General features: G+C 43.1%; 9 protein-coding genes across 9 annotated transcripts; 4 read left to right on the top strand and 5 right to left on the bottom strand.

The window, feature by feature from the left end:
- Positions 1-769: 769 nt before the first annotated feature.
- FA14DRAFT_160236 (putative thioredoxin peroxidase) lies at positions 770-1,632 on the top strand. Its single transcript, XM_025498584.1, has one exon. It carries the CDS (start codon positions 922-924, stop codon positions 1,606-1,608), a length of 687 nt encoding a protein of 228 aa, XP_025355087.1. The 5' UTR covers positions 770-921; the 3' UTR covers positions 1,609-1,632.
- A 1,525-nt stretch (positions 1,633-3,157) lies between these two features.
- Positions 3,158-3,532, bottom strand: FA14DRAFT_111622 (uncharacterized protein; the record flags this gene model as incomplete). Its single annotated transcript, XM_025495951.1, has 1 exon — positions 3,158-3,532. A coding segment is annotated over one exon (375 nt), but the record flags the coding sequence as incomplete, so codon positions are not given.
- A 1,031-nt stretch (positions 3,533-4,563) lies between these two features.
- FA14DRAFT_33942 (uncharacterized protein) lies at positions 4,564-6,066 on the bottom strand. The gene has a single exon (XM_025502215.1). The coding sequence runs from the start codon at positions 6,050-6,052 to the stop codon at positions 4,658-4,660; it is 1,395 nt and encodes a 464-aa protein (XP_025355085.1). The 5' UTR covers positions 6,053-6,066; the 3' UTR covers positions 4,564-4,657.
- Positions 6,067-6,260: 194 nt separating this feature from the next.
- On the top strand, positions 6,261-8,067 carry FA14DRAFT_188834 (uncharacterized protein; the record flags this gene model as incomplete). Its single annotated transcript, XM_025501684.1, has 2 exons — positions 6,261-6,863; positions 6,982-8,067. The coding sequence occupies 2 exons, from the start codon at positions 6,261-6,263 to the stop codon at positions 8,065-8,067; spliced, it is 1,689 nt and encodes a 562-aa protein (XP_025355084.1).
- A 2,910-nt stretch (positions 8,068-10,977) lies between these two features.
- Positions 10,978-11,320, top strand: FA14DRAFT_178178 (uncharacterized protein; the record flags this gene model as incomplete). Its single annotated transcript, XM_025500828.1, has 2 exons — positions 10,978-11,137; positions 11,205-11,320. The coding sequence occupies 2 exons, from the start codon at positions 10,978-10,980 to the stop codon at positions 11,318-11,320; spliced, it is 276 nt and encodes a 91-aa protein (XP_025355083.1).
- Positions 11,321-11,866: 546 nt separating this feature from the next.
- On the bottom strand, positions 11,867-12,304 carry FA14DRAFT_178177 (uncharacterized protein; the record flags this gene model as incomplete). Its single annotated transcript, XM_025500827.1, has 2 exons — positions 11,867-11,987; positions 12,072-12,304. The coding sequence occupies 2 exons, from the start codon at positions 12,302-12,304 to the stop codon at positions 11,867-11,869; spliced, it is 354 nt and encodes a 117-aa protein (XP_025355082.1).
- A 1,795-nt stretch (positions 12,305-14,099) lies between these two features.
- On the top strand, positions 14,100-15,820 carry FA14DRAFT_188833 (uncharacterized protein; the record flags this gene model as incomplete). Its single annotated transcript, XM_025501683.1, has 3 exons — positions 14,100-14,262; positions 15,008-15,127; positions 15,693-15,820. Exons 1-3 carry the CDS (start codon positions 14,118-14,120, stop codon positions 15,818-15,820), a joined length of 393 nt encoding a protein of 130 aa, XP_025355081.1. The 5' UTR covers positions 14,100-14,117.
- Positions 15,821-17,226: 1,406 nt separating this feature from the next.
- On the bottom strand, positions 17,227-19,059 carry FA14DRAFT_178175 (uncharacterized protein; the record flags this gene model as incomplete). Its single annotated transcript, XM_025500826.1, has 3 exons — positions 17,227-17,339; positions 17,399-17,586; positions 18,908-19,059. The coding sequence occupies 3 exons, from the start codon at positions 19,057-19,059 to the stop codon at positions 17,227-17,229; spliced, it is 453 nt and encodes a 150-aa protein (XP_025355080.1).
- Positions 19,060-20,405: 1,346 nt separating this feature from the next.
- On the bottom strand, positions 20,406-22,187 carry FA14DRAFT_113459 (P-loop containing nucleoside triphosphate hydrolase protein; the record flags this gene model as incomplete). Its single annotated transcript, XM_025496014.1, has 1 exon — positions 20,406-22,187. A coding segment is annotated over one exon (1,782 nt), but the record flags the coding sequence as incomplete, so codon positions are not given.
- Between the last annotated feature and the right edge of the window lie 44 nt (positions 22,188-22,231).

The raw sequence follows: 22,231 nt of genomic DNA, 5'->3' as shown, positions 1-22,231 counted from the left end.
ACATGAAATGAACCTGGCTGGTGTGTCTGTATAAGTATGTATCTTATAATTATGTGGTATTATTGTTCAAGTTTCACCGTCATTTGTATACTATTGCCTATAAAATGTATTCTATGACCAATACTTTTCCGCACTTGAATATGATTTGGCGGCTCTTTGCCCGTGTAGTACTGGGAAATTGGAAAAAGTCTGTAAAGAAGATTAGTTCTCCAGCATGATTTTATCAACTCAATCAACGTCATCATACTTGCCACTTACTCCAATAGATGCATAGATCGTGCGGGAATTCGAGAGGTGTCTTACGGGATATTGCTCCCCGTGTAGAATATGACCAGCTTAGCATGTCACGGCCACAAGAATGCTACTCACATTGACAAAAATGGCGAAATGCAACTAAATAAATCTGACGATTTATACATCATCTCTTTAGGCTATCAGCTTCTTCTGATGTTTGTACAAACATGATCAGCATTAGAATCCTTTCTAGAATGAGATCTGCAGAAATTCATAGCTGTACCATAACACTTAAAAACAGGGAGGATGACGCTTGCCGTGCAAGTTTCCAGTGGGTGCAAGGGTGCGGGAAGACATGCGGCGCTTAGGTGTAAAGTGATCGAGAAGGGTTGAAAGAAGAAAGGCACGTGAACTTGACTGAGAAGTAAGCATGTCTTCCCGCAAATTTTGACAGCTCGTAGGCGCGGAGTTAAGCCATATGCAAGTATGGCGTGCTCGACGGATAATTTTACGTGATCACCCTTTTAACGGTCATATTATGCACAGACATCTTCATAGATCTTCTCGAAAATGTTCGAAGAAGCGCCACAGAACGCAATAGGGTTTGAGCTCCTATGAAGCCGTTGGAAAAATCTTCTACTATCACTCTCATTACCGCCATCACAAATCTTTATTGACTTTAACATAATGGCTGACAACAACTTACGTCTTGGAAGCGTCGTTCCAAACTTCTCTGCTGAAACCACTCATGGTGACATCCAATTCCATGATTGGATCGGTGAGAAATGGGCCATCCTTTTCTCTCACCCTGATGACTTCACACCCGTTTGCACAACCGAATTGGGTCGTGTAAGTCAATTGGAACCCGAATTCACCAAGCGTGGTGTCAAGTTGATCGGATTATCAGCCAACAGTGTCGAATCTCATGACCGTTGGATCGCTGATATCGAAAAGCACACTTCAAAGGGATCCAAGGTTAACTACCCAATCATCGGTGACAAGGACCGCAAGATTGCCACCGAATTCGGTATGTTGGATTACCAAGACATCACCAACGTTGACCAAAAGGGTTTGCCTTTGACCGTCCGTACCGTCTTCATCATTGACCCAAAGAAGACCATCCGTTTGACAATCTCATACCCTGCTGCTGTCGGCCGTAACTTTGACGAAATCCTTCGTGTTATTGACTCTCTTCAAGGAGGAGACAAGTACAAGTTCACCACACCAGTTGACTGGCAACCAGGACAGGATGTCATCATCCCTCCACCAATCAAGAACGGACCTGCTGAACAACTCAACAAGCTCTTCCCTGGTGAGAAGCGTGAGGTTTTGCCTTACTTGACCTACCACAAGGACCCAACCGCTCAAGCTTGAACAAGTTGGAACACCCAAAAAAAATCTTTTTGTCTTATTATAGATACCACTCGGCCATCATTTGATGATGCCGGTGTTTAATGCGAAATGTGAAAAAATACAATCGTGTGCGATGTGTTTTGTGTGACAAAGGGGTACATGCTTCTAAGACTAACGGCTGACCCAAATGAATGGAACAATGGGATCAGCATCGCGGCTCCGAATCCTACCACGCAATCGTAACAGTTTCTACCGATCTAGATCAAAATTTATTGAATGCCTTCGTTCAGTACAAGCGTTCTGCTGTGTGTTGTGAAAGTCAACTATTGACACAAAGCCAATCTACATGTGGAAGATGTGCGGGAAGGAAAGAATTGCATACCAATGCTCTGATGCTCTCGATCGATTCAGTCTGTTCGTCTTAGCAGACGATATGTATAACAGGTACATTGCTTTCCTCTGATCGAAAACTAGCAATCACAACTGTGGTTTCACTTTTGTGAAGGTCAAGGGGTGAATATATGATTGCCAAACGAGAAACGAACCGAAACATACATGAGGGAACAGAAAAGTGAATACATAAATACAACAGGACGACAATATACAAATGTGGAAGCACAGCTCGTGATGTGTACAGCCAGTGTATCACCAAATTGAGCTTGATATGTGAGATCTTGGTCTTGGTTGGGATCAAAAGAAATTGAGTGAGAGTGGTGAATGATTTACAAATCATACTGTGGAATTTGCTGTGGAAATATTTGAAGTGAGCGTCCGTGCAAAGCATCAAGATACATCTTTTCAGCATTCTCAAAGAATGCTTCCATATGGATGCGTTCTGCTTGAAGTTTGATTTACAAATGGATTGTGTTTGGTGCTGCATTGAGGGAATAGCAGACACATTGAAAGAAAAGCGAAAAAAGTAAAGTTTCAACACCATGAACTATTGCCCTTCGTTGCCCTTTTTTCATTGTTCAATTCAATTTACCGTCATCGCCCTGCTGTAGAGACAAGCGAGACGGATGTTGTAGCGTAGTTGCTGATACTGATGGTGCTGTAAGACGTAACAAGAGTCGAACTGATGCTTTCCGTCACATTACTTTTTCAACGAACTTTTGGATGATCGACGTGCATTTGTATTTGCACCATCGCGAGATCGAGAATTTCCAGCTTTAGTTTTTTGGTCGGTACTACTTGTGTTGGTTTTCTTTGCACGTTTGCTTGAACGTACTTGTTCTGCATCATCGTCATCATCATCTGATCGATGAGCAGCCGCTTTTTGCAGCTTGAATTCCTGCGTCTCACGATCCAGGTTTCTTTGACGTTTGGACATTCGATTGTATACAATTGTAGCGTCTTCAACTGCTTCTGACAGCCAATCGGATTTTTTCTCAAACGGTCTCAACTCGAGATATGCCACTATGCACGAATAATGTTCCCAACAGCTGATCGATCGCTTTCTGAGTGTACCATCGAACCATTCTTCCGTTTTACCACGTTTGCCAAACGACCAAAACTGGGCAAGCGCTTCGGATGTCCAAATCGTCTTTTCGCTTTCATTTTCCAAGATTGCGATCAATTTTTTCATTGTTGTTATGTCTGACTTTCCGTATTTGATAAAGAATTCTTTCCAAGTGCTTCTGTTTCGTGTATTAATGAACCATTGATTGCATTGCTCTCTCGACATTGGCTTGTTTGCTTCTTTCAAGTTTGCATTCGTCAACTTAATAAGCTTTTCCTTTTCTTTAGCTGAGGGGTAAGGATCATGGATGTGCTTCAAAAACCAGGAACGGAGAGGTTGTGATTCGAGCCGTTCTCTCTTGTCTTTCACTTCAGGATTTTCATGTCCATCACAAATTACTTCGTTCACGTCCTTCACAGCCTCTTCACATATGTGACTGCATGCCTTTGAAAGTAACAATAATGCTTCAGAGATGGCTTTGATCCTCTCCAACGCACTTCGGGCTTTCGAGACCATATTCTCTGAGACCGTCTTGTCTTTGATCGATTCGGTAAGCAACGTGCTAGCCAGTTTGTATTCTCGAAGGAAATTCTTCAGCAAGCCGTCTTTGAGAAATGAAAGAAAAAAGCTTTCAGCATTTTCAATTAATGCATTCAGAGAATTGGCAGAATGTAAAGACATCTTGAGATGAGATGATTGCAAGGAAGCAAACGATGGTTCAAGACTCCGGTATTTCAAGGCAAGCGCGTGCAGAATATAAAGGGCAGGACAAATGCGAGTTCGCCACCCCGATCGCATGAAAGGTTGTTATCTTTCCTCCGTCAAACAAGAATTCACCTGCTTAGAAAACTGGCAAGGTCTCCTTTGGTGAAAAGCGGGAGGATTTGCTTTACTTGATTTACCAAAGGGCTCAAGTGCTCAAGCTAAGAGAATTTTGCGAGCAAATCATGACCCTTGCGATAGATATTTCTCGGCCATCCTTTGTTGTTTCTGACATCTAATTCGAACCATGAATCTGAACGAACGCTTGCGATGTGTTTGTCTGTAGGAAGATGTGTTTGTGTGATGAAAAGACATTTTGCTACTAAATTAAAGACCGACCCACATGAATGGAATGATTTGATCCGACAGCTTAGAATTTCACCATGCAATCACAATACTACTCTTTTCGAACAAAATGTGCTTGGCGAATGAGTCATTGATCCTGATTTACATAAAGGAAATCGAGTAAAATGTGTATACAGATTGGATCAACACTTGGAACAGACACTCTCAGGATATGCTGCAGAAAGTATACAAGTGATCCATCTTGCAAAGTATTAAGATGCATCTTTTCAGTATTCTCAAAGAATGCTTCAAGAACGCTCGCAGAAGTGTCGAAAAGTAGACCTGCTACTAGTTGGTTGGTAGGCTGGATTGCATGAGTCGTAAAAAACACAAGTTTATCACTACGCCATCTTGCAAAGTATCAAGATACATCTCTTCAGCATTCTCAAAGAATGCTTCCAGATCGATGTCTGTAGCTTCACGCTTGATTTCAGATCGGCCAGGCTTGGAGCAGCATCGAGTGCGGAACAGTCAACTTGATGTAAGAAGCGAAACGGATAAAGCTTAATTCCACGGACTATCGCCTTGCTTTGCCTCTTCAAAATCGTCCAATTCAAATTCACCATCATCGTCTCCCATTTCATCATCTCCATATTGTAATGGTGAGGCTGGGATCGGGCTGAAAACGGGCTTTGGGTTGATGAACGAAGTCTTTGGCTCATGGTAAAGGCCTTCCAAGTCATCCGCCTTCTTCTGCTCGAGAGTTTCTTGTGCTTTACCATAGCTTGCCAGCGGAGAAGAGGCGGTCGCATAACTGCTGGTACTGATGGAGCTGCAAGAAGTGTCAAGAGTCGAAGTGCTGCTTCCCGACACATCGCGGTATTGATCGATTGAACTGATCATCGTAGAGGGACGACGAACATTCTTACGTGCACTATCGCGAGATCGACGACTTCCGCGTATAGGTCTGGCATGTCCATCACTTGTTCTGCGTTTCTTTACCCGCTTTTTGGATTGTAATTGATCAGAATAATCTTCATCATCGGATTGATGAGCATGAGATCCGTTTTCCGTACGATGTTGGTCTCTTTTGCTTTTGCGCGTTTGATTGTATTCACTTGTGGCCTCTTCAATTGCCTGTGACAGCCAATCAGACTGTTGCTCATGCGGACGTTGTTCTAGCCATTCCATGATCTTGACCCAATGATCTTGGCACATAGCTACACGCTTCTTCAACGATTCGCCGAACCACTCTCTGGTGCGTCCATCTTCGCCACATGTCAGAATACGTGCAAGCGATTTCGAAGTGCCATTTGCGCTTTCACTTTCACCTTTCAAAGTTGAGACCAATTTTGTCATTGTTGATTTCTCTGAGAATGCGTACTCGCGGTAAAATTCTGTCCAAGTGCTTCTGCGTCTTGTGTTAATGAACCAAAGCTGGCACTGATTCTTTGATATTGGTTTCACTGCGGATTGTGGACCAAACTTCGGAAGCTCATCACGAGATTCTAAATCTTTGAGCTTTGCGTTAGTAAGTTCAGCAAGCTCTTCCTTTACTACTGTTGAAGGGAAAGGATGATCGATGTGCTCCAAAAACCAGCGACGGAGAAATTGGGAGTTGAGCGAATCTTGGTTTGTGGGAGAGCATTGTTCCTTTCGGAGCCTACCAGAGAGAATTGCTTTGGTCTTCTCGACAGCTTCTTTTGCAATCATGTCACCTTCTTTTACTAGCACAATCAGAGACTTCGTCATATCTCGAATTCTTGTCGCGATTGCCGAGAATCTTGTAGCATCTTTTTGTGAAATACCTGCTGTGAGGGATGCGTCAGTCAAACAGGAACATGATGCGTGGAATTTGGCATGGAAGGACTGCATAGAATTCTCTTGCAAAGCGATGAGAAACTCCATTTCAGCATTCTCAAAGAATGCTTGCAGATCGTTTTTCTTGATTGAAAGCATTGAACGGATATTGTTTGGAATAGTGGTGGTAATTACGAGCAAAGAACTTTTCGTCTAGCTTTAGCTGAACACGCTCAAGCGCGCTGAAAGTTGATGCGCAAAGAGCGGCTCATGAACAAAGGGAAATATACTTACTTTTGCAAACGCTTTCACTTTCAGCTCTTCTCTTCCAAGCTCAGCATCATCTCAATCTACTCGTCTCTCGATCATGGTGGACTCAAGCAAGCAAAACGATTTACGTGAGATCATAAAGGTATCAAATGCGTTAATGCAACAGTTCGACATTACAGATGCTTGCTCGTCCGAAAAAGAAGATAAGGGTAGCTGGGATCCACCAAAACGCTTATCGTATCCATTAGTCAATGCTTTCGATCGATCTTTTCGACATCTCAACCTCTCCTTGCACATGAAAAGACGGTACGAGGAAAAATTCACTGAAGTATCAGATCAGCTACACTCATTGTGCTTGGCAGAGGTTGTCAAGATAGCATCATCACTTCATGGAAAATTACACAACTGTGATTTTGAGAAAATTGTCCGCATAACCGAAACTTCTCTGAGTGAGAATGTGTCGCAATTGCATAGCAGTATGATGGCTACCATTCAGAATAAGATAAAGGCGTTTCACGCTGATGCGGCTTTTAGCGATGTGGAAAGCTCAGGTGAATCTTCTGTTGCTCAAAAAGGTCATTCTCGGCGGGCAGTTGCCATTCTCGAAAAAGTCTTTTCTCAAACAACCAACATCAATAAATCAGAGAAGCTTCAATTGGCAAAGGCAACCAATCTTGAGCCACGTCAAGTCACAATTTGGGTGAGTATTACCTTTCATGCATCACTTTTCATGCGCGCAATTCGTGCGCACTTTCGATAAGCAAAACCTTTTGTTCACAGCTGACCGCTTTTCTCTCCGTTCTTTCATTTTCTCTCAGTTCCAAAATAGACGCAATCGTAAACCCACAGCTCAAGCACATTCAAACACCAAGTCACAGAAGCAATCTTCCTCTTCACTACCTTTGCGACGCAAACGCAAATCGGACGAAATGGATGGAATTGTTCCATCAACACCAAAGCATCGCCGTCGAATGTCAGATTCAGGCATGTCTCCAGGTTTGTCAAGAGACGTGACGCCTTTCTCCATCTCTTCAAGAGGTCGCAGCAGTAGTGTGGACCTTTTTGAAGCTGGTCATGCGATGTCGTCAGGAACGAGCTACGATGACAGCTTTTCAGCTTACCAAAGCATTAGCGTAAGTCCACCAAGATCCACATTTGGAGCAAGTTCGTTCGATGAACAAATCGTTCGCTTTACCAATGCAAAGAACAGCGGCAGTAGCAGCAACAGCAGTAGCAACGGCAACAGCCGTAATAGCAGCAACACCAGCAACGAAATGATGTTCAACGAAAATGGTGAATTGTTGCTCGATTGGGATGATTTGGAGTTGAATTTGGATGACTTCACAGGAACACAAAGCTTAACTCCCCTCACAGACAATCAAAACAACGGAATTCTTGCAGGTCTTGATTTGCCAAATTCTGCACATTCTACACAAGAGACAAACGATCTTGTTTCGATCTTTGCACGCAAATTAGTCGAAGAAAGTTTCAATCCAGAGGAATTTTTGGCGCAAATGCAACAAAGTGAAGAATGGAGTTCACCCGTCATGGGTCGTTTGTTCCTGGCCAGAGGACAAGAACAGGATGCAATCTCCTTAGCTGATTTGCAAAGTACACAAAACTCAGGACCATCAGCTTCCACCAGCACGCAAACATCACCAGGATCAAGCACACCAAGAAGCTTGTTCAACTTTGATTTTGACAACTTAGGTTTGGAAGATGCTATGACGTACAACAATGAATCGATTGGACAACAAATTAACTCAATTGATTTGCATGCAATGGAAGAATTGCTCAAGTACGAGCCACTTACAACAGACATGCTTGGCCTCATTTTTTCACCACCAGCATCAGCATCACCAATCGCAAACGTTGACACCGCCAGCTTGACTCTCTTAAATTGAAGCAGCGCAAGTACGCTTCTTCCAAAAAAAAAGATCTCCCGAATCGCTCCGACCACTCTAGCACGCAATTCTTGTTTTGTTCGTAGCCCTAGTTTGAAGCAGTTTTTCGTTTTTCGTCTTCGCATCTGTAAATTTCTTTTTCGTTTTTGGCACTTTGACAGTCTCAATTTGATCGTTTTGAACCCATACACACATAGATTTGATACTGCATGAACGCTTTGTCCTTTTGCTGTCATGGGAAAGAAAAGACAAAGGGTCACTGCCAAAAAGCGAACAAAGGGAAGGAGGGCTGAATGAATGAATGAATTCATTGAGAAGAAAGACAGAAGCAAGCAGACAGACGATTAGCGTATCAATAACGCTCAGGCCCCCACTTGTGCATAAAGATGCATGCAAGTGGTATCATGCTCGCGAGAACAAAGGGATTTGCGGATAGTGCCGTTTGCCATGCGCTATCTGTATGCAATGCATAACACTGCACGTAAGCTGCACAAAAGCCATGTTTTTTTTTCTGGGTATGAAATTCGCGCGGCGCTCCTTTCTTCCCTTTGTCTTGTGGACGGCTACGCACAACTCACCGTTAGCCCGATATTGACAAATGTGTGCGTGTGTGGCTTACCGATCGATCGATGTACGCCCACGAACAAAGGGGAGCAGGGCTGAAAATGAAGCATGAATAGGGCAGTGCTTTCATTCCATGCTAATAAAACGGTCAAATAAAACGCCGAGTATTTTGCTTTTGTTTTTTTTTTTCTTCAGAAAGTGGGGTAGTGTATCCGTGCTTCATTTCGGCTCCTAATTTCCCCCTGAGGAGACATGAAAAGCGGCGGCCGCGATTCAAAGACCATGCCTCGCTACCAAAATGTTGGCCGTCATCCATGGAAAGAAGACCTTGCCGGTGATGGCAAAAATGAACTTTACAGACACAAAAAGCGGCGGCCGCCGTGATTTGAGCCTAGACCTTTGCTATCGAATTAGAAGGCGTACAATATGTACAAGTGAACGTCATCCATGAAAAGAGTACCTTTTCGGTGATGACGAATAATAAAAAAAGACGGAGCGGTGAATGCGTGCATAATGAACAATACTTCTTGGCACGGACGGCTGAAAATAAATTTATGTCATCACAAAGGTAAACTTTACCGTTTGTGCATTTGAAGTACGGCCCGCAATGGCTCGGGAAAATAAGTGCGAGCCGGCTTGGCCGCGGGATGATATTCGCCATTCAAAGAAATTCTCGTGACTTTGCAATCAAAACAAATAAACTCGCTTATCCACAAATAGATCTACCCTGCATAAGAACGTCAAAGATCTTCTTTAGGGACGGCTTGACGGAGTAAAGTATAACTATTGACATTATCTTCACCACAAAGAATCTTCTTTACATCGATCAACATGTGCTTTTGGTACAACCAGCGTGAGCTTCGGCGGTTTTGACGAATGAATGGAAAATGCTACGCCGGCGCCACCTCGTATGAATCCGCCAAGTGGATAATTTGAGAAATGAGCCGAACTGGGGTAATGTCTGTTTTGATCGTGTTTGCATGATAAACAAATGAATGAAAATTAATGAAAAATGCAGAATACTTAAGTCACTTTCATGCCGTTACTTCTTCCAATCATCATCATCGATCTTCCATTATCCTTAATGATTAAGTCCTGCTCCTCCAAGCTCATTCTTCTGCAGATTTGACAAGCATTGCAACCGAAGATCTAAGGCAAACGCAAGATGGCAATCCCAGACTGCCATGGCTGCAGTAAGTTCAATTGTGATCATTCAAGCTCGATGAATCTGTTTGTCAAAGTTCGCAAAGATCTCAACTTCACCCTCGCTCGAAATAATGTCGATCATAGCTTCTCATGCCCATGGTCACCTTGCTGCCATCGCGATTGTGATGGAAAAGAAATGACGAATCATGTTCGTATTTGCAATTATCGTCCTGACAATTTGAAGCCACGCTACCTTGGCGACAATTGCTGACAATGCTGTCAGGAAAGAACAGGGACAAGGGCTTGAGCCAGCTCGTTTGCATCTTTGCCTTCTTCATACCTGCGGTAATTGGGAACAAGTTACTTTACGCAAATTGCAACTTTAATCTATCATATAATGTATCAACGTGTTTCGTCTAATCGCCCTCAAAGCAAAATCTTTTCACCTTTCAGCACATTTGCAGCAGAGGATGAAAGAGCTAAAAGTAATAAATCTCTCTGCAAAAGCAGAAGAACGTTATCATTTGGAAATATCTTGTCACTATCATATTTGTACTCCGCCACTAATTTATGACCAGGCCGGTACTTGCCATTTTTCGTGTTGATGCTGCGCACCAATCAAATCTTGTTATCCATGGATGTTATGATAGTACGAGTGAAAAGCTGTGTAAAGGCAGTGCAAATTGAGTGATTCGAGTCATATTTGCTTGCTCAGCTAATTATTCAAAGCCAATAATGGTGATAAAAGCTGTGCAAAAATGACTCGGAGAATAAATTTTTACCTTCATAGCGACAACCACGCCATGAAATTAGACAGTCCTCGGCCGTTTTTCCACTTTTGGTTGTCAGTCACACAGGGTCTAGGCTTGATTAGATTCATCTCAGTCATGCAACGCCTCAATAGCCGCTGTCGGAGTAAGAGGAGTACCGGCAGTCGAAAACGGGTGGCAAAAGGTCCGATGGATGTGCTGAGCAAGGCAAGGTAGACAGGCGTGTGTTTGCCTGCATTGGATATATGCGTCGTCGGTAGAACGGCAGAAACAACCACCGTGTCACTTCATCTTAGATCGGATCCGACCTTGTTCATTCTCTTCATTCATACCATATCTTTCTCCACTTTCAATTCATCATCACCTCTGCACATACTATAAAAGAAGCCAAAAACATTCTAATTTCATCTCTTTCTCACAATCAACCAAGATGACAGATAGCTACGACGATTATTGCGATCACTGCTGTGAGCACTTTACTTCTTCTGATGTTGCAAGCCGACATTTACACGAAATGGAAGTTCATGTAAACGTGAGCTTAGGATTCGAAGACTTTATCTTGGAGATCAAACGTGATCCCGAACTTTCTGGTAAGTGACAAAGAATGAGCTGGCCAGAAGAGAAAAACAACATGCTGACAATCATTTCACATTACAGTTTTCAAATGCGCTTGGTCTTCCTGTGGTGCCGTTTTCTGCGATTCTGATACAATCAAGCGTCATGTGTTATACTGTCCTTCACGACCAGATGGTCTTGGACCAGCCAAAAGATGACAAAACGGAAACGTCCTTTGCTATCCGCAATACAACGGGACGTGATGGAACGGAGGAAGCGAGTAAGCGCATATATTCTACTAATGGATGGTGAAAGCTATTCAACTTTATTATCGTTACTTTATTATCAAGATCCGATTTAATCTTACCATGCTGTATTTACTTATGACCGCATTGTATCGAATTCGTTTTGGCGAAAAATGTGAACAGCTAAGATTCATCGATTGCCACTGATCCGTCATTCATTTTGTGTACGCAAAAATGAAAGCTTGAAAAAGAGGATGGTGTTGACGGAAGGCTTGAGGCTAGAGAATGAGTTACTCATTCCATTCAAAAGACTGCCTTTGGACCCACAGGAGCTTTATATGCAGATTAATACTCTTCCAGAGCAAATATAACATCATGTGATCATTCAATCGGAGCCGTTCGCCGTAATGGTACCTGATGACGAAATTGGATAGATATGTCATTTTCCGTGAATGTATGCTGAGCCTACCTCTGCAGGGTCATGTGAGCAAACCTTCATTCAGCCAAAAAAAGAAAAAGCTAGTTTGAGCATTGCTTGATCGTACAGCAGACCTCAGCTTCGCCGCAATCGCCACAATTACCACCACCGTTTCCGTTCGCTGTCACTTGTCTGCAGAATTGTGGCGGTACGCACAAGCTCCTGTTGATTAGAAAGATTGTAATACATATTAGCAAGAGCATATACCTGTAAGCACTGGTAGCTCTCTTTTCGAATGATACTCACTCATGATTGCAGCTACTAGCAGAACGTTGACCGCAACACACATAGTTCTGACCGGGTTTGGGAGAAGTACAATATGATGGATCCACAACGCCTTGGGTGGATGAAGTTGAGCATTGACCAGAAGGAACCCATTGAGCGGAAGTGATCTTACCGTCCTTCTTTCCAGGTCTTGGATGTACAGCAATAGCAAAGAGTAAGATCAGAATGGATAAGCAGATGTGATTGTGATGCATGATTAGAGATTAAAGGGGGCTGGTAGTTTGTCAAAAGAACCTTTTGTGTTTGAATTTCCTAACCTTTCCTTGAGGACGAAAGGCGTTGTAAAGATATTAACCGAGCTATCACCGACTGATTCCAGCTGACCCACACATAGCAAATTAGTATCGCGATTTGTTTATGAGAAATCCATTGTCGGCATGGGGATGTTTGCCTTAAGACAAATAGACGATTATGCAGGAATGAAAGGAGTTGACGTCAGAATAATGACAAATATAAGTATGTATGCGGTTCCAACTTTTGTGTTCAAGGCGCCGTACGCCCAAACACATCATCAAATGAAGCGGAAAGAGGGCTGAACAAATTTGAGACACCTACGGAATGCTTGCGTATCGAGTGATCGTTACGCTGTCCGCTTATTGGTTGGCATCTGAGTGGATATCCTGCAGAGAAGAAGGATGATGCTAGTCAACCTACTACCAACACAAGTCTAGCCTTTCACTTGATTGCCATGAGCTCCTATGGAAAAGCATATAGACATGGCTGCCAATTCTGCTAATGAACCAGCAGAGTCACAGAGCTCTTATCTTGAGATACAACATGTGCTTGCCGGGACCATCCGAAGAAAGCTTCAATGAAAAAAAGCAATATGCAAACTTCATCAGCACGTCTTCAACGCCAAGTATGATCTGATAGCGACTGACTCTTCTTCAAACCATGTCTCGGCCTCGTATTTCACATGTGGTCATATGGATTAAATCACAATCAACGGCTCGGATAAACTATCTGACAAGGAACCAAGGATGAACTTCATTCGCTTAAACAAAAGTTTACACGAGAACGAAAAGATTCTCCCCACGCTTACAATTCACACTTCGGTATGACAAAGCCACAACCTTTGAGCTCCTTCCGTTTCGATTCGCAATGTAACTTAACCGTTGGCTATGGCTGGAGGCTAGATTGAGGAGGAGGAGATATAAGATGGATCAAGATTACCCGAATTGATAAGGACCCGTTATCTTTTCCAATTATCGTTTCTCTTCCCTTGTGATTCTCAACAAAAATCTGATGGCGAAGTACAAATGTGGATTCTGCTTTGAAGAATCAGACTCAATCACTTTTTACCAAAATCATATTGGTAATCAAACGATCAGCTTTCAATTCAGAAGTGGTTGTCATGTGACGGTTGATAGAAATTCTGCCAAGCTATGTAAGTCAAGCGCCTTGGCTTCTTTTCATCGTGAGCGCTTCGCTAATTCTGTTCATTCATCAAGTCGTATGTCCTTGGCAGGATTGTATTCATCGCGATTGCAGCTCAGACGATATGATTGAACATATTCAACAATGTGATTTCAGGCCAAATGATGCACGTTAAGCATTGGAGTGGCTTTCGGATCATGAATTGGAAATAAAGAAGTGTACAACGGATCCGAAACGAAATGAATGTTACACAATTAATTCAACGGGCGCCACATTTTCTTGGCGTTCTGGAAAGAGCAAAAAGATCAGACCACTTTCAATTTTTCGAATGCAAATGAAACGTTTAGCCGAACAATTGGTGGCCAAATGAACAATTTTGATTTGAAAGCCATTATGGTGGTTGGATGGGTTGTGGGACTTTTTCTTTCTTACACGTTGCTAAGTTGATACGCCTTATGCTTGGCTGTATACTTGGCTGAATGTGTTTGACTGTATGCGCTAGAAGAAAAGTTCTTCCGCAAAATTCTCCTTGGTCGCTTTATAAATCGATTAAGCCGGTTAAACCGATGCGTTCGTTCCTTTATCGCAGTTTAACGAGAACTACCACCGTCACTTGAATCATACTCCGTGATGCCCTATCACTGTTGGTATTGTGGCGAATCCTCAGACGATTACGAATTTTATTTGCAACATCAAGTCACAGCAAGCTTCACAGTCCATTTTCGTTCAGGTGATTCCGTTACTGTGCATCGAGCGTCTGATGAAGATGGAGGATGTAAGTATGGTCAGATAAGAAAGAGAACAGGATCAAATTTTATCTCATCTTCTCTCCACTAACATTCCAACATAGACTTTGATTGCCCATTTGAAGATTGCAGGTATCGATATTGCGATATAGAAACAGCCCGCTCACATGTCGAACAATGTGACAAATGTCCACCCGACTATTCTGCTCCCAAAGCGGTTTTGGTGTAATGTTGCCTTCTGTTGAAGCAAAAGGCATCTCTTTCAAGTCAAACACAAGCTGCTGGGAGCAATCTGGCATTCAAAAAGCAACAAAATGATTCCCATCTGCCAATGAACTTTTGGACGAACCAAAAGAGTATGACCTCATCTACTATAATGCTGCTACGGATAATACAATGAAACCTTTCGTCTTTTCTCAAAATAATGAGTGATGACTAACGATGGATGGAAAACAATGGGAAGAGAGAGAGAGAGATCTTATCGCAACAGGACATGACACGGCCTGAATGCACATCCTCTTTCCAACGGAGTACGGAAGGTAGACTGTACTCGAATAAATGCCGCTTTGATCACGTCAAAGCAGATGACTAAAGCAGAGCTGTCGATCCTAACATCGGTCCGAGCCATGTACTGCATTTTGCGTGTTGGCGAAAGCTTAACAATGCACATAAAAACGAAGGTGACTGCAAAATGCCAACTCCAGCCTCAGCAGCTACACTTTCTCCATCCATTCGCAACTCCAATCAACATGTCATCCTTTCCCACTTGTCCAGGTTGCAAAATCACTTCTCCTCATCCAGGCTTCTATCAAAATCACATCGTAACACAAAAGCTTGTGGTTTGGAATGATAATGGAATACCGTTCATTCTTCATCGCAATCCCAAAACACATGGTGAGTAAAATTGCGCGCGCGCGCATTCATGATAAAAAGACAAAACAAACACACGAAATATGTACATGAAAGCTGAAAAAACAAGAGCATTCTACCAGAGTATGCTTGTCCGTTTGACTGTTGTCGTTGGTTCGATTGTGATGCTGAAAGGACAAGAGTACATGTGTCCAAATGTCAGCATCGTTTTGGAGTGCTTGGGAGCTAGGCCTGGAGAAAGGCACAATCGGTGTTTATCGTTATCATCTTTTCCGTTTGGCATTGATAATGATCGGTGATCAAAATGCCTCCATAGCCTGATCAAAATGGCAAGTGCTTCGCATCCATAGGAACCTCTGTAGTAATTGTGTCCAATTCATGAACGTATTCTTCTGGTTCGCATGTTGGACCAGTGCGACAGTAACGGAAATAATGAAAGACTGACAAAAAAGGAAAATCAATCAAAGTCAGAAAGGTGAGAAAAAGATAATTTAAGTGCTACTCACAAGACGTCTCAATGTAGCGCCAAACAATCATTACTTGACCATCAGGCTGAACTTGAAGCCGTACTGACGGTTCCACAACATAGCGAATGACACAAAAAGAATCTTGGCTCTTTTGATGGCATTTTGGGCAATTGGAAAGGTTAGCTTCGTCCATGATGTATGGTTGGCTGGAATCTTGTTAATCGTTGATGAAGAAAAAGAAGAAAGATGATCTTGCGCAAAGATGGCTTACTTTTATGGAAGAATCGCATAAAGACATCCTGCGCATTGCGTACCATTTAATGCAACCCTTTGGCCAGCGGCGACCTTTCCTTCTTCCCACGAACAACAAAGGGACAGCAAAAGGCTAATCATTCGGATAAATTTGGCGACTTGGACAGCTATACAAGAAGTGGTGGGCAAATTCCAGTGAGTCGCAGGATTGGAAATTGCATGCCTGCCATGTGCAATGGAATTCTAAAGAGAGGCAATGAATACTAGACCAGAAAATCATACTCCCTTTCAAGCCCCTACCCCCACTCACTCTTTGTTGTCATATTGCGATAGATGAAGATTGTCGGATAGTATATTCCATTATTGAAGCAATGAATCAAGATCGTCTTGTCGAATATGTGTCGCTTTTGCAGATCAAATGTATCTAATACAGAAAGGCAAGAAGAGCATAAGCGGTTTGTTGTCATAATAGAGTCTACAGAGTAGGTAGATAAACTGTGTCAATCACAGACAAGGGAAGTTATGTAACTTACTACTCCTCTAATAAAAGTGTTGTTTCTATACCCCACGTTTTCTTTGCTACAAAGGCTGTGATATGCTGTTTTTCCAAAGCAGATTTACAAGCCGATTCTCACAGGTTATTGAAAGATCTGAATGTAATGTGTGCTTTGTGAATGAATCACACAATTCAAATTACGCCAAACTCATTGTTGGATATTAACCGCAAATAGCCTTTCCCTTTATCTGATTTTGTGGCGCTGAGTGAAGTGAAACAGAAGAGGATCCACCATCATACTCGGATTTCAAATGAGATTTGCATATCTTAGCCACACCTTTCAGAGTATATGCGGATAGAAGGAATCATGATTGAACACAGCCTTCTTGGCGTTTCGTGGCTACTTCGGTCTCGGATCGCTACTTTAATCGGCTTCTGGGATACACTTTTTGTTTTTTTCAAGTTCAAATGCAAAAGATGACGTTTTGTACGGCATTTGAAGCAAGATTTAGCCGCCGGATTGCAAGTTGCGGTACTGCAAGATGGCGGATGCCAAGACAAATTGCAATTTGGGAGGCACACAATAATCGTTTCATTCGAGCCAAAGTATGTACACAAAGATCATTGGTTAAACGAGAGCGGATTCGGACCACTTTTTATGATGGAAATGCTGACAATTTCGGGGAATGGATTGATGAATATACAAAGAAAAGCCGTAACGATGACGTATGATGCCATCTTCCATAAACAAATGCTTGATTCGTGCTCAAGACCAGCTTGTTTCAACAAAGAAGGGAGAAGGCGGAGGCCGCTATTGAGTGGCTTTATGCGGCGCAGATGCGGGTTTTGCTATGTGAGCCAGCCGCATTGATGAAAGAAAGGAGAAAGACTTCTCTTGTTTGCTTTCTCTAGTATCCAATACGCATTGGTGTCTTTCGTGGACACATGCTCATCACATGCTCGGAGAACACCAAAGCATTGCATTCACGATAATAGCACAGTGGATATGGGCAAAAGAATTCTGAAGAGGGGAAATCCTGGTCAGCGACTTGTCATCCGATTCTTTTGTTGCTCACATACCTCCTGTTTGCGGCTTTCGATCAAGCTTCATGATGGATCCGTTGGGGAAGTGAATGTGAATGACTTTGTTCAGGATGTGTTGATTAACAAATTCATCGCTGAAACCGATTCGATGGCAAGTAGGACACAAATGACCGTTCATACCGATCATATTGGTAAATTCACGAAGAGGTGGGCAATATTGATGACTGGGAATGAATGTGAATCGAGTGTAAGTGAAGGGTGAAGTCATTTCAAGATAAATCAAACCTGCTGGTGAGCGTATTTATCCTTTTCATATACAGTATCCAACAACAACGTATGGAAAGATGATGGAAACAAAGAAAGCCGCGGTAATAAAATCTTTTTTGGTCAATTGTGTTGAGTCAATTCCTCAAAGCGGTGGAAATTGCCTCCGTCACCGGATTTTGACAAGAGAAGAAGCCAAAACTGCCCTTTATACTATTGCATTTTGCATTAATGCGTCATTTGTAGGATTCAAAATGTCGAATTCTCAAGAGCGCTCGGTCCGAGGAGTGTAATGGAGTGAAATGCATTAATGTTTTGCTGGAAAATGTAGCCCGTCGATTTCTTATGACTTTTATCAATCAGAAGAAACGACAACATTGAAGTTTCACAAGCTACTAGCATTCCTTGCCATCATCATCAAGGTATCAGTTCGATTGAAGAAGCGAAGTATCAAGCTCAAATAGGAGAAAGAAGTTGGCATATGTGCGGAAGTAGCCTCTACTTCGACCATTCATACAATCATGACAAGCGCCCAAAGTCTAATTTTGACGCCAACAGTATCTCTGTCGTACTTTGAAAACGGAAATAAAGTTCTTGGTCGTGGGAGAACGATTCATTAGAGTCAATTCAACATCCGATCTGACAAATACCGGACCTAAAGTTGTCGTTGCATACCAAGAAGCATTTGATGACGTGATGATTTCGAAAGCACCAGCCACAATTTCCTGCCAAGACGGTTTCGTACGTGCGAAAAATGAGCACGGATCTATCTCTATCATAACGCAAGAGCACAAGGCGTTGCAAGAGGATAAATTAGGCAAAAACAAGAGAGATGCTACATCGGGGATAGAAGAGAGTACAGAAGAATATGGCGCTTAGCATATGCTGAGTTTTTGCCTTTTGGATGGTTGTCGATTGACGGCCGGATAGGTGCGGCGCTTTTTTTGTTCTTTTTGAATTTCGAGCTGGCTTTGATCTGGTCATGATGTGATTCGGGATGCTGAAACTTGAAAAGGTTGAAAGCTTTGTTCCTCCAATTGAGCGTTGCTGAGAACGTGAATGCATTGCATATTCACTTCCTTCTCAACGTTTGCGATGTTATTGTTTGCCGCCATGCTCGCATGTTTGGATATGATACGTCATCGCTTCAGAATCACAAGTGTAAAAGAAGCAATGTTCACTGAATGGGCAAGTAAAATCTGTTTATTGGATGGAAGGAAAACAACAAGTGGCTGGATCGTAAGTCATTCTCAAACATTGATGCAACATTCTACAATCTACCTACGATGTGTGCTGGGATCACGAGAGAGGAAGACCACTTTATCATTTCGTAGTACGAAAAGATCTTGTTCGATGATATGATGATCAAAGAATTCTCGCGTTGGACTTTGCTTGAAGCAGCCTTGACAATAGACTGGGTGCGATAAAACCATGTTTGCTGCCCAAAATGAAATCGATAAATAATTGATCAGGTAGGAGGTGGCGTTGATGATGAGAAGAAGAAGGTGCAGGGGGGATAGCATTCGGAAAAAGGCCAGCATTTATATATCCGTTGTCCAATCCAATCCCATGAGGCGCAAGAAAGTACAGTCCGAGAATGTGAGCCGGGAGTTGTTTTCATGCATCACGTACACACCGGAAACGTATCACAAAGAATATGAAAGTGCCTGTTGATTACTGGAATGACACGTTCGAAAGAGGGTGGACTATATCGCCTGTTCAAAATTGTCACATTGCTATTTACGGAGGAGAATATGACGAAAAGATATTGTAATGATCTGAATCGTCAAATCCGACCATGGGCTTTCGCTTATTCGGACGACATTTTGCTGTATTTGCAATGGAGAACATGTCCTTCCATTGCCAAGGAATCGCAATCATGATGAGAACAACCTTCCCAAGGGCAGTAGAAGCCTGAGGTACATTTCAGTCACTTGAACTTTTCATGTCTTGTACAGAAATACTCACCTCCCGTTTGAGAATTGCGAACTGCAGTTTTAGATAATTTGGAGTGGAAATGAACGACGAAAGAAAGTTGAAAGAAATGACGTTGATAAAACTCAGCCGAATCGGCCATTCGATGACAAACGGGACAACGTTGATTAGAAGGTTGGAACATGATTAGCAGAGAAGTAGGTTTCAATAAGGCATAATGAGATGGTAGAAAAGAACAACCTTTGCCATACAAGATGCCATACTTTCCCTTCTAGGTGACTCACACCACCATGATGAGGAGGATGACACAAAAAGAATATTCGAGAGGTGTTGTAATGCGTGATTGTGACTTTAACCAAAACAACTTTCCGTGTCGTCTCGCCTCCGACAAACCTCTCTCCGCTGGGGAAGTCCCTATCTTCCTACGAGTATCGCTCTATTCTGTTCCGAATACAATAGATAGCATGGGTGTATATGTGAAATTTCAATTGTACTGTACAAATTTTCAATCAAATCCATGCCCACTGCGCTCCTTCTTACGTTTGTTGCCTTTGTGGTGTTTCTTGCCTGATGGGACTACTGTAGGTTGGGCACCGGGTCTACCTGTGCTCACTACCTGTGTACCATCATCATTCACCTTGCCACGCAATGCTGATCCCGGTAACTGTCTACGACCCATAGTCACCATCCCACTTCCGGTCGTTCCAAAGAAAGCAGCATCTAATGCTTTCGATTTACGACCTGCCGTGCTTGACTTGTTGGCGGATGCAATATCACCTGAGCTTTTTGCTGAATCAGGGAAGAATCTGCCGTTCAGTTTGGAAAAGTCTGTTGGCGGTGCCAGCTTTCTACCTGAGAGCAATTCTCTGGCATGTGCTCTTTGAGATGCATTGAATGCGTCAGCATCTACACCTGGCGGTGGATGTGCAAACAATAGCTTGGCATTGACATAATCTTTGAACACATATCGTGCTGCTCTTGATTCATCAGGGTTACCTTGACCTTGACGAGCGAAACCACGGGCTATGGCATATGCAGTCAACACTTCCAGACCGGTAGGCTGTCCAGATCCTCCTTCTTCTTCGTGCTGGATAGGAATGCGGAATCCGTAAGTTCCTTCAATGATATCCTTTGGAATTCTTGCTGCTAACAGATCAGCAGGCGCAGTGTATTCTCTCAATTGATCAATCGGTAGAACACCATCCAAGACCAATTCTGCTGAAGTAATTGCGAACACTGGCAACACCAAACCCGGACAATCGACCAATGTAAGATTATCGCTCAATTTGATCGTTTGGAAATGTTTTGTTTTACCGGGTGTGCTACTGACGGACACCTTCTTGGATTTGGCCAAAGCGTTGATCGTACTACTCTTACCCACGTTTGGGAAACCGATGAAACTGACACGATGCTCGTCTACGCCGAAGTCTTCCAATGGTGGCATCGTTGCAACGATCAATTCTTCCAATTCCAGAATGTTCAGCACATGGGCAGGATCACGAGCAGTCACAGATGGCTTAGATGATCCCAGAGAAGCTTGACCTGCAGTGGTAGACATGGCAGCATCAACGCTATCATTCTGTCCTGCTTCACGTTCTTCGCGTAGCATACGTTGAATCTTTTCTCTGTTGGCCAAGAGAATGTGTTCTGCCGCCTCTTCTCCAACGAGCGGCTTGGTATCACGAGCTCCAAGGGTCACTGCTGCTGCTCTTTTTCTGGCCTCGCGGACTTCATCATCTTCCTCCTCATCGTCATCTTCTTCATCCTCCTCTCCACTTTGTGCATCAAGAGCTTCCAATGCTTCTGCTTCCGCTCTAGCAGCTTGTAGAGCAGCAGCATTAGCGGCACTGAAGAAGGCAAACTGGATCCCCTTTTCAGTAAAATACCGAGCCCACTCTTGTCTCTGGCCTTCATCCAATAGATCTGCTTTATTCAGCAATAATAGATTCCGCCTCTTCCCTGATGAAAACGTTGCGTCCTCTCCTGCCTGTCCTAGGCGGACCTCCAATTCTTCCACATACTTTTCCAAATCTTCACTTCTGAAACGAAGAGGGTTTCGTGCATCAACGATTTGAATGATCAATTGACCTCGCTCAACCACACGCCACAGCTGCTTCCACACTTCCAAATTTCTCTCAAACGGTGTCAAGATGAAGTTGTTTGCCTCTGCCAATTCGGCCAAGTTTCTTCTCCAATCCAGGAACGCATCTGCTTCCAGTCTATGTAGCTGTTCGGGGGTCGTGCTGCTGTTCCATGCAGGTCTTCTGGGGATACGCAGCCTTTGTTTGTTCTCATTCTGTCTACGAACTGTTTCATCTGCCTCTTGCTGAGTTGGTAAGAGCGGATTCTTTCCCCTTTTAGCTCCCGTCATTTGATCTGGTGCAGATACGACAGTCACATTTCTTCTCTCTGCTGTGAAATTTTGATCTGCCAATTGGGCTGTACTCAAAAATTCTTCCAAATCGGTTTGTTGTGTGATTGAACGTAAACCAACACCGCCTGTTGAAGGATTGATCAAATCTGTTGTATGATAAGATGAATTGCTCCGATTTTGAGCATCTTTTGCTTTTCGATTGATCATTGCTCGGCCTAAGCCGGCATCTTTCTTTGACGTCGGCAAAGGCATCTTGATTAGAAACCCTTGACTGATGATTGTGAGAAGTCAAGGCA

This window comes from Meira miltonrushii (genome assembly GCF_003144205.1).
Source record: "Meira miltonrushii strain MCA 3882 unplaced genomic scaffold FA14scaffold_2, whole genome shotgun sequence".
NCBI lineage: Eukaryota > Fungi > Basidiomycota > Exobasidiomycetes > Exobasidiales > Brachybasidiaceae > Meira > Meira miltonrushii.
Note: the sequence above shows the minus strand (reverse complement) of the source record. Positions and strands in the feature narration are given on the sequence as shown.

Coding starts and splice junctions, on each gene's coding strand:
- FA14DRAFT_160236 (XM_025498584.1), top strand. CDS start 922: ATGGCTGACAACAACTTACGTCTTGGAAGCGTCGTTCCAAACTTCTCT.
- FA14DRAFT_33942 (XM_025502215.1), bottom strand. CDS start 6,052: ATGCTTTCAATCAAGAAAAACGATCTGCAAGCATTCTTTGAGAATGCT.